The 10,086-nt window shown below is 48.2% G+C and overlaps 3 protein-coding genes across 12 annotated transcripts in view; 1 reads left to right on the top strand and 2 right to left on the bottom strand.

Moving 5' to 3' along the window:
• cep170bb (centrosomal protein 170Bb) overlaps positions 1-3,630 on the bottom strand; it is a 26,771-nt gene extending 23,141 nt beyond the window's left edge. For 4 of the 7 annotated variants that reach the window (XM_044168249.1, XM_044168245.1, XM_044168246.1 and 1 more), the window contains exons 1-2: positions 3,330-3,630; positions 1,359-1,496 (exon numbers count right to left, since the gene is read on the bottom strand). In XM_044168249.1, coding sequence (XP_044024184.1) covers positions 1,359-1,463 — 105 coding nt within the window. In that variant the 5' untranslated portion in view covers positions 1,464-1,496; positions 3,330-3,630. The remainder of the gene's footprint in view (positions 1-1,358; positions 1,497-3,329) is intronic. The other 3 variants (XM_044168244.1, XM_044168248.1, XM_044168250.1) reach the window with 3 other exon arrangements.
• A 163-nt stretch (positions 3,631-3,793) lies between these two features.
• LOC122862694 lies at positions 3,794-6,261 on the top strand. The gene is made up of 2 exons (XM_044168254.1): positions 3,794-4,064; positions 4,210-6,261. The coding sequence occupies exon 2, from the start codon at positions 4,475-4,477 to the stop codon at positions 6,173-6,175; it is 1,701 nt and encodes a 566-aa protein (XP_044024189.1). The 5' UTR covers positions 3,794-4,064; positions 4,210-4,474; the 3' UTR covers positions 6,176-6,261.
• A 373-nt stretch (positions 6,262-6,634) lies between these two features.
• LOC122862692 (inverted formin-2-like) overlaps positions 6,635-10,086 on the bottom strand; it is a 41,960-nt gene continuing 38,508 nt past the window's right edge. For 2 of the 4 annotated variants that reach the window (XM_044168252.1, XM_044168251.1), the window contains 2 exons: positions 9,628-10,068; positions 6,635-7,727 (listed from right to left, as the gene is read on the bottom strand). In XM_044168252.1, the coding sequence (XP_044024187.1) occupies positions 7,639-7,727; positions 9,628-10,068 (530 nt within the window). In that variant the 3' untranslated portion in view covers positions 6,635-7,638. Of the gene's footprint in view, positions 7,728-8,415; positions 8,473-8,641; positions 8,710-9,627; positions 10,069-10,086 lie in introns of all 4 variants that reach the window. The other 2 variants (XR_006374832.1, XM_044168253.1) reach the window with 2 other exon arrangements.

Raw genomic sequence — 10,086 nt, 5'->3', positions numbered from 1 at the left:
AGTCAAAGTCCTGACCTGAATCCTATTGAGATGCTGTGGCGTGACCTTAAAAAGGCAGTTCATGCTCGAAAACCCTCCAATGTGGCTGAATTACAACAATTCTGCAAAGATGAGTGGGCCAAAACTCCTCCACAGCGCTGTAAAAGACTCGCTGCAAGTTATCGCAAACGCTTGATTGCAGTTGTTGCTGCTAAGGGTGGAGCAACCAGTTATTAGGTTTAGGGGGCGATCACTTTTTCACACAGGGCCATGTAGGTTTGGATTTTGTTTTCCCTTAATAATAACAACCTTCATTTAAAAACTGCATTTTGTGTTTACTTGTGTTATCTTTGACTAATATTTAAATTTGTTTGATGATCTGAAACATTTAAGTGACAAACATGCAAAAAAATAAGAAATCAGGAAGGGGGCAAACACTTTTTCACACCGCTGTACTTGTACAGCACTTGTACATGTAGGATGTGACGGTTGGTCTTTGTGGGATTTGTCCCGCCCCTCCTCCACTGTGATTGGACGGAAGGGTAAAAAGTGACGACGAGCGCAGCGTTTTACCCAACGTTGAAACGTTTTCATCTCTCGGCTGTGTAAATACACGGCGCTCCCACTGCAAACAAGAAATAAAATGCTACCTTAAAATGACCTCGGCACCTACACCGTGACAACCATGTTTATCACCTGGTAACACCTTAGCAACCAGCTAACTACCACATATTGAATACCTGAAACACTGGGGGAACTACTGCATTCATCTGGTACACCTGTAACCGACAGCAACGTCTCACCAGGTAGCAACACATCCGCTAAACCTGCAAAATGTTTGATAGAAGAGGATTTCGGAGCTTCTTCACGTTGTTAAATGAGTTTCTCTCATGTGATGTCACATACGTCACACGTTACATCAGTTACAGTCGACCGGAGCATTTTATTGGACAGACTCGGGGACGGATCCGGACCAGGTTCCCACAAGGATCAGTTCTTGGTTTGTATGTCATGTAACTTTCTGCAGCTGAACACTGAGGTTCTGGTTTTATTGGTCCTGATCATATTTATATCATAAAATATCAAACTGCTTTTATTTCTCTTGTTGTATTTTATGGTTTTGTGTTTTCTGTGCAGCAGCTTGAAACTCTGAAAGCCGCTAAATAAAGTTTACTCACTAATTTAATTTGAAAATGCAAAGTGGAAGCTAATGTGTTAGCAACCAGCTAGCAGCAAGAACAATGAAGATTCCTTCAGAAGCTTTTTAGATGAAACTTCATACATTTTCACAGCAAGCTGAGGACCAGAAATCAGGCTCAGATCAATAGTTTGATGGATCCGGTGATCAGGTTGAACGATCACCTGTGTTTCGGTCTCACCTGCAGCATGAGCTCACAGTCCTCTCGGCCCACAAAGATCATCTCTTTGGGGAGACGGTGTCGAGTGCCCGAGCTGCTCACCAGGAACCACGATGTCACGCTCATCTTCACAGGCCTGCTGGGAAACCCCAGAGCATCCTGGGAAATGGAGGACAGACAGGGAGAGAGGGGAGACTCACAGGTGACACAAGAAACTAAATATAACCAAAACTAACAATAAGTAGAATAAAACAACAGCTGACAGTCGAAGTCTGTAACTTGACTTTTTCTTAAAATAAAAACCTAAACCGTGAAAAGTGTGAGGTCAGATCCGCCTTCACACATCAACATGGCTGCCGTGTGACAGGCGAGAACAGCGACACCTGGAGGAGACGCGAGGACTTTCACTCTCCTGTCCAGTCAATCCACCGAAAACTCATTTTGGTAATTGATTCATTGTTTAAGTTTGTGTTTTGGACGGTTGGACAGACAGAAGACACCATGACGGACGTCTCTTCATCAGAAACTTCAGGAAATGATAAGTGACTGATAATCAGCAGTCAGCTTGCTTTAACCAGAAACATCGTACGGCCGCGTTATTAATAGTATTATCAAGCACAAACCGTAAAGATCATTAAATCCATTTTACCGATTTAAATCACTCTGCACGACACGCAGGAGGCCGCAGGGCGCCGGCTCGTCTTCATCGCCCTTCATCTCAGTAACTATTCTTACTGACGTTTGACCTCGTATTACTTCTGTTACTTTCTGTATTTATCTGAACTCATTCTGTCTTCATGCTGCTGCAACACCGGATCAATACTGAACTGTTTCTGTCACTTTAAACTGTATTGTTTTTGTTTTGAGTCGTATTTTCATCCTTCTGGCTGACATGTACTACATTTACTGTATACTGTAGGTACTTTATTTAGGGTACTAAATATACAGATACACACACACACACACACACATATATATATGTATGTTTATAATCTACAGACAGGTGACAGCAGACAGGCGACAGGTGACAGGAAGTGTGTCGGCGTGGAGTCCGGCCTCCACGAGCCTCCAGAGCAGCTTCAGGGCTGCTGGAGTCTGAGGAGCTCTGCTGGAGGACGAGCGCCTCCTCCACTAGCTGCTCCCTCAGTTATATATCCAGCCTTTATTAAGCAGCTCGTCTCTCTGAGGTCAGACACACCTGAGTGCAGCAGGTAGAGACACCAGCTGAAGGACAGACGGCAGCAGAGACAGACGTCCCCACGCAGATCTGAAGGTTTATATTAAACCATCTGGTCTGATGGAGACGCTGCTGCAGAGCGCTGTCTGACCCGCTGGGCTGAAACCTCCCACAGGTGTGACCTGGGCCGAGGTCAGGTGACCGATCCTCAGGGAGCGCTGCTGCACCGAGGCAGCTGACGTGTTTCAGCTGCGTCCTGTAGTTTGTCCCCGTCTGTATATGTACTACCTGTACTACCTGTACTACCTGTAGTACCTGTAGTACTAGGTACAGGTACTACAGGTATAACTCCTGTTAGTAAATATAGGTATAAATACATAGTGTTTAACCTGTCATTCATCACATCACGTGACCCGTGTGACGCTGCAGCTTCTTTAACCTGACAGGTCAACCTGCTCACCTCTGTGACGTCATCGTCATCATCAGCTTCATCATCATCATCATCACTGTCGTGGTTCAGACCGGCTCACCTGAACCGAGCCACACCCGGGGTACACGCGCACACACACGCGCACTGGATGTTGGGTGAACCGGAGCGGCTCGTCAGAAACATCCCGCCGGCCTCAGCGCCTCATCCGCGGCTGCAGGCCGGACAGGAGGAGCCGCTCCGGCCTGCAGCCGCGGGGAGGAGCCGGTAACGGAGGATAAAGACAGACAGACAGACAGACAGACAGACAGACAGGTCGCTCCCCTCCTCCACGCCCTGCCCTCCCCCCTGCTCTTCCTCCTCCTCCTCCTCCTCCTGCAGCTCTTACCTCCGCTCCAGATGCTGCCGCCGCTCCGCCGCTTCTCTCCGCCGATTAAAACCCGGACTGACGCGCTGCGAGGCGGACAAAGCATGAGAGGAGTCCCGGAGCGGAGCGGAGTCGGTACCGGGACAGGAAGCGGATCAGAACGGGGACTAAGTAAAATCCCTCCCGGTGAGCCTGACGGTCGGTGATGCTGCTGTTATGGCATCTCTGTCTCCTCCTGACGCACCAGCTGCCACCCGCTGCGTCAAGACGCAGCACGGCACCGACCACGACACAGGAAGCGCTCCGGTGAAGCCTTCAGAATAAAAGCCTGGAGGAAGGAGGGTCAGGGTTACCGGATCAAAACTCTGAACAAATAAAACATGAAAACAAATCAGTTTGGTATCTGTCAGGTATTTCCAAGATTATGTTTCTGCTTCCTGTTTGACAGGAGCTCAGTAAGGGGAAGATTATCTATTGATTAGTCCAATCACACTAAAAAGAACAAAACCTGTTTAAAGCTCTTGTTAAATGTGTTAGAATAATAATAATGTGCTTATTTTACGTCCAGAGTTTAGTTTCAGTCCGACACAGAAAACTTTAACAAAAAGGTGAAAGTATTTTGGTTTCACGAGTTTCTCAGCTTTCATGTTGTTTATTCTGATTATCGACTCTGCACAAGATTAAATAATAAACCTGAACCTGAAGCCGTCCCGGTTCGTGATCCAGCCTTTCTGATACCTTAATGACGTCAATAAGGTCAGTATTAGTGTCCGCACTCTAAACGCAGCTGCACGTTTCCAACTGATCCAGTAAACAATATTAATTAAATCTGCACATTAATATTCTGCTCTCACCTGTTTCTGTCCTTTTACTGTATGCTGTGCTCTTATTGTGAAGGCAGGCTGGTTTCCGGGATGAGTGCCGGTAGTTTGACGGATCTTCATCCTGCTGCGCTTCAACATGAAACACACGTCATCATCATCAATATTATCAATATCCATTCAGAGGATGATGATTATTCATATTTTCTGGTGGAATCACGTGATCTGACGGTACGGCGCCTCGTGATTGGACGCTCCGGTTTGGGATGACGTCACCTCGGTGCTCATACAGGGAACAACTTAATACACGATCATTATTATTAAACCGCTTAATGACAAATAATAATGAAAATAACAACAATAGTAATCAGGGACAGATCACCTGCTGGAGCTCAGGTACAGGCCACCCGCTGGAGCTCAGGTACAGACCACCCGCTGGAGCTCAGGTACAGATCACCCGCTGGAGCTCAGGTACAGGCCACCGGCTGGAGCTCAGGTACAGACCACCCGCTGGAGCTCAGGTACAGGCCACCCGCTGGAGCTCAGGTACAGATCACCTGCTGGAGCTCAGGTACAGGCCACCCGCTGGAGCTCAGGTACAGATCACCTGCTGGAGCTCAGGTACAGGCCACCCGCTGGAGCTCAGGTACAGATCACCCGCTGGAGCTCAGGTACAGGTCACCCGCTGGAGCTCAGGTACAGGTCACCGGCTGGAGCTCAGGTACAGGTCACCCGCTGCAGCTCAGGTACAGGTCACCGGCTGGAGCTCAGGTACAGGCCACCCGCTGGAGCTCAGGTACAGGTCACCCGCTGCAGCTCAGGTACAGGTCACCGGCTGGAGCTCAGGTACAGGTCACCCGCTGCAGCTCAGGTACAGGTCACCGGCTGGAGCTCAGGTACAGGTCACCCGCTGCAGCTCAGGTACAGGTCACCCGCTGCAGCTCAGGTACAGGTCACCGGCTGGAGCTCAGGTACAGGCCACCCGCTGGAGCTCAGGTACAGATCACCCGCTGGAGCTCAGGTACAGGTCACCCGCTGCAGCTCAGGTACAGGTCACCGGCTGGAGCTCAGGTACAGGTCACCCGCTGCAGCTCAGGTACAGGCCACCCGCTGGAGCTCAGGTACAGGTCACCCGCTGGAGCTCAGGTACAGGCCACCCGCTGGAGCTCAGGTACAGGTCACCCGCTGCAGCTCAGGTACAGGCCACCCGCTGGAGCTCAGGTACAGGTCACCCGCTGCAGCTCAGGTACAGGTCACCCGCTGGAGCTCAGGTACAGATCACCCGCTGGAGCTCAGGTACAGGTCACCGGCTGGAGCTCAGGTACAGGTCACCGGCTGGAGCTCAGGTACAGGTCACCCGCTGCAGCTCAGGTACAGGTCACCGGCTGGAGCTCAGGTACAGGTCACCGGCTGGAGCTCAGGTACAGGTCACCCGCTGCAGCTCAGGTACAGGTCACCGGCTGGAGCTCAGGTACAGGTCACCCGCTGCAGCTCAGGTACAGATCACCCGCTGCAGCTCAGGTACAGATCACCCGCTGGAGCTCAGGTACAGGCCACCCGCTGCAGCTCAGGTACAGGCCACCCGCTGGAGCTCAGGTACAGGTCACCCGCTGCAGCTCAGGTACAGATCACCCGCTGCAGCTCAGGTACAGGCCACCCGCTGGAGCTCAGGTACAGGTCACCCGCTGCAGCTCAGGTACAGATCACCCGCTGGAGCTCAGGTACAGGCCACCCGCTGCAGCTCAGGTACAGATCACCCGCTGGAGCTCAGGTACAGGCCACCCGCTGCAGCTCAGGTACAGGCCACCCGCTGCAGCTCAGGTACAGATCACCCGCTGGAGCTCAGGTACAGGCCACCCGCTGGAGCTCAGGTACAGGTCACCCGCTGCACCTCAGGTACAGGTCACCCGCTGGAGCTCAGGTACAGGCCACCCGCTGCAGCTCAGGTACAGGCCACCCGCTGGAGCTCAGGTACAGGTCACCTGCTGGAGCTCAGGTACAGATCACCTGCTGGAACACCTGTCTGCAGCCTGTTCCTCTCACTGACAGCTCACGTGAAAGTAAACAAAGTACTTTACTGTAGTACAAATCTGAGGTACTTTCCATCTCACGCTACTATACTTCACTACATTTACCTGAGTTTACCAACAAACTTCACTTTGCAAAATGTTTTGTTATAAAAGAAACAAGTTAAATCAGCAACATTTAAATACCGCAAACATGTCGATGTGTCAGTAATAACCACCCCATAATATTATAATGTGTACTTTTACTTTTGGCACTTTTATTAGTACTTGTACTGACGTAAAGGAATGTTTTTATTCTAAACACTGCTAACAGAAGCAGCGTGAACACTGACATCAGCACTAATGATGTTCAGTTACACAGGAAGTGGTCATCGGGAGCATTAACACGCAGTCCTGGAGACCGACCCAACGACCTGCTGCGTCCCCATAAGGAAGGCGAGTCCCCACAATGCGAGTGTGTAAACACATACAGACACAGTTCACTGTTTTAAGTTCGTTTAAAAAGAAAAAACCAACACATTTTTACAGGAAATGTCAGCAATTATTCTGCGCTCAGCACTTTATTATTAGATGGATGTTTCCTCTGAACATCATGACATCACGGACTCTCCGAATCAGATTACCTGCAAACACACCTTTCCTGTGAAACTGCAGAAGAAGAACGTTTCCTCCGACACAAACACACGATGTCACAATAAAATAACCTCCTGATCCGACGTCACGTCGTCAACTCAAATCAGACCACGACACCGTGACATCACGAATGACCTCGGTTCAGTTTCAGTCGACTGCCGATGAGCTTTTAATCTGGAAGGTTTGAACAAATGGTTTGAACTCAGCAGCTGTTTTCATCGATCTTCCTCAGATTATTGATTTATTTTTAACAGTGACATCATCTGTTCATAACAAACGTCAGAAATAACATTAATCCTGAAATGTATCAAAACATCTGAGCATTACGTTTGTTATTGATTCATTTGCCAATGAATTGATGAATTGATTCATCATCTGGTCTTTAACAACATATATAAACATATAAAAACATGTCAGAAAGTGTTTGTTACAATTTCCTAAAACCCAAGTTGACATATTTGAACAGTTACAGTTTGAACAGTTTACAATCAAACAGGAAAAGCAATCGTTCCTCAGTCGTGAAGAAAATGAGTTTTTGGTTTGATAAATCACTAAATGATTAATCGATTGCCAGAATAGTTGCTGATCAGTTTTCTGACATCATCACTTCTGTCAAACATGTCGACTAAACGTTAAAAACAATAACAACTTTGGATTCTGGAAGAAAACTATTCGTGTAATAAATGTAATTTGCGGGAGAGATTTATCAGACAGGAAGTGAACTCTGTGACTGAACCTCGTCACACCTGTCTGCTCAGGTAAACTGTCGTCGCTCAGAACCAATCAGCTGTCACGCTTCTCATCTCTTTAAACAGAAAAGGTTTGTTTTTCTCTCTGGTCGCTTCAGGTTTAGTCTGAACGGTTTTTATTTTCCATGTTTCTCTTCATGCCGACAGATTCAGTCCTGTTGCCATGGAGACGAGTCCTCCTCTGCTCACCTGGAACCACAGAAGAAGAAATCAGAAGGAAACAAAACATCATTAGAAAATGAGACAGAAATTACTGATGAAATGATGTAAACACTTTGGAGAGGGAATGTTATTTTGCCCCGAATTCAGCCTTTCAGGCCTAACTTCCCCTCAGGTTGTGTACCGCCGCCCCAGCGAGCTCCACCAATCAGGTGCCTCCGTTTACAGATGGTCAATGTTAAGCTTCAGCTTCACATGCAGACTGATGGTTTAGTGAGACTGAAATTCACTGATATTCATGTCTATGAAGAACAGGACGCGACACATTCACGTCCTGTCATGAACTGACCCGCCTCCTTCAGTCTGATGTCCAGCCAATCAGAGAGAGGGGGCGGGACAGATCTCAATATCCTTGTTTTGTAACCGCAGGCTGATTGGCTGCTCTGAGTGATGGACAGTGACAGAAGTTACTGACAGTAAAATGTTTGATAAAACGCTGTTTAATTTACAACTTCGTGGCCTGCTGTTAGCGGTTAGCATGCTAGCCATGTTAGCTCCCGCAGTTCCTGTTTACAACCCGATCCACGCCGTTTCCCGTCCCTCCTGCTTTTAGCCGCAACACGCCAGGAAATGTCACCTGGTGGACTGAAGGATTCACCTCCAGCCTGACAGACAGCAGCTCAGACAGATCCAGGATCAGTGGATCATATGAACTCACCTCAGTGCGACACACATCCTTTCTTGGTTTTGGAGCGTTTGGACCCGACGTCTGCTCCTGCAGGTCAAACACACGCTCTGATTGGTTGGTTTCAAGACACGCAGACAAGTACATCATCAGCACAGTTAACAGCGCTTTTATTATGAAATTCCCTCTTTGCGTTACTGTCACACCGAGTGTGTTCACACGCACGACTATCCTGGTGTCAGAAACCTGGATAAGCTACCTGGACACTGCGGCCTGTAAACACCTGATCCAGGTTTGTGAACATCTTGGCTCAGACTCCAGACTCACCTGCACAGAGAGCATCAGACACCTGGATACTGTTACGAGTCATGTAAACACTTTGACACTGAAGCTTTGAATTAACATTACTATGAATTAACTTCGTTGTTAAACAGAGCGAGGACTTTGGATCGGAGGAGCGATTACAGCACAGCACGTGTTTCAACATACGCTCAGCGTCCAGTTTATTAGGAACACCTGCTAAATCCTCCTTCATGACGCCATCATGTTCGCTTTGTGCTGCTGAACTGGACTGAGTCCGACTGGCAGCTGTTCTTTTGTCTACACTCACTGATTTATGCATTTATGTAATCCTTTATTTAAACAGGTAGTCCCATGGAGATCAAGAGACGCCTGTGCATAAAAAAGAAACTTGTGTAGTTTAAGCCGAGGCAGACGCACAGATAATTCACACGTTTCACATTTTTACAATTAAGAAAAGCTTTTCCAAGTGTGATGGCAAAAACCTGTAAATTAATATTCATAAATCAACAATAAGAGGAGACATTATTGTCCAGAAGAGGAAAACATGTTTCGTATTTCCATTAAATACACGACAGGTCTGTTTCTGTCATGTGACTCGGTGATGTCATGCTTTAACTTCCTGTCTGACTGTCTGTTTAACGTAGTTCTGTATTAATTAATCTTTACATGTCGCTACGTTTCTTCCCGTTTCTGATGTCACATGTTGTGTTTTATTGATAATGTAACATCTGGCCTGATGAAGAAAACATTTTTCAGTGTCAGCGCCCTCTGGTGGACAGCACCTGTGATCAGCTGATATTGATCTGGCTCTAATCACTCAGAGCGTCCGGCTCGTCGGCTCTTATCTCTTATTTATCAGAAATGCTCTGTTGTGTTCATGTTCATAAATAAAGTTTCAGTTTGTCTCTAAGAACCAAAACAACGACACAGTTCAGACTGTACCTGCTGACTTCTTAGCTGGTTCCTCTGGATCAGAATCTGGACCAGAAGCTGGACCATCGATGAGTTCGGTTGATCCCGACGTGATCTCTTCAAACACAGAATCCTCGTTCCCCTCTGGATTGAGCTGGACCTCCTCCTCTCCTCCTGGACCTCTGTCTCTGGTCTCTGGGTCAGAGTCCACCTGAGAGTCCTGGGCTCTGGTCCGGCTCTGGTCCCCCTCTGTGTCAGCAGCAGCAGTAGAGGTGGAGGGTTCAGAGGAGTTTTGGGTCTCTGGGGAGCCTCCGTCAGTCTCAGCTGATCCTGGCTCTGGTCTCGTTTCAGCCGGTGGATCTGCGGGGGTCTGGACTGTCTCTGGTGGTTCTGCAGGCTTCTCTGATTGGCTGGAGACAGACGAGTCTGGCCCGTCCACAGCCAGAGACCTCTGTACGAGCCCACGTTGATCTGACAACAACAACACAG

This window comes from Siniperca chuatsi, linkage group LG16 (genome assembly GCF_020085105.1).
Source record: "Siniperca chuatsi isolate FFG_IHB_CAS linkage group LG16, ASM2008510v1, whole genome shotgun sequence".
Taxonomy (NCBI): Eukaryota; Metazoa; Chordata; class Actinopteri; order Centrarchiformes; family Sinipercidae; genus Siniperca; species Siniperca chuatsi.
The sequence above is the reverse complement of the archived record's forward strand: the minus strand, read 5'-3'. Positions and strand labels throughout refer to the sequence as shown.

Excerpts from the sequence above, each read along its gene's own strand:
- LOC122862694 (XM_044168254.1), top strand. The coding sequence starts at position 4,475 with ATGAAAATAACAACAATAGTAATCAGGGACAGATCACCTGCTGGAGCT.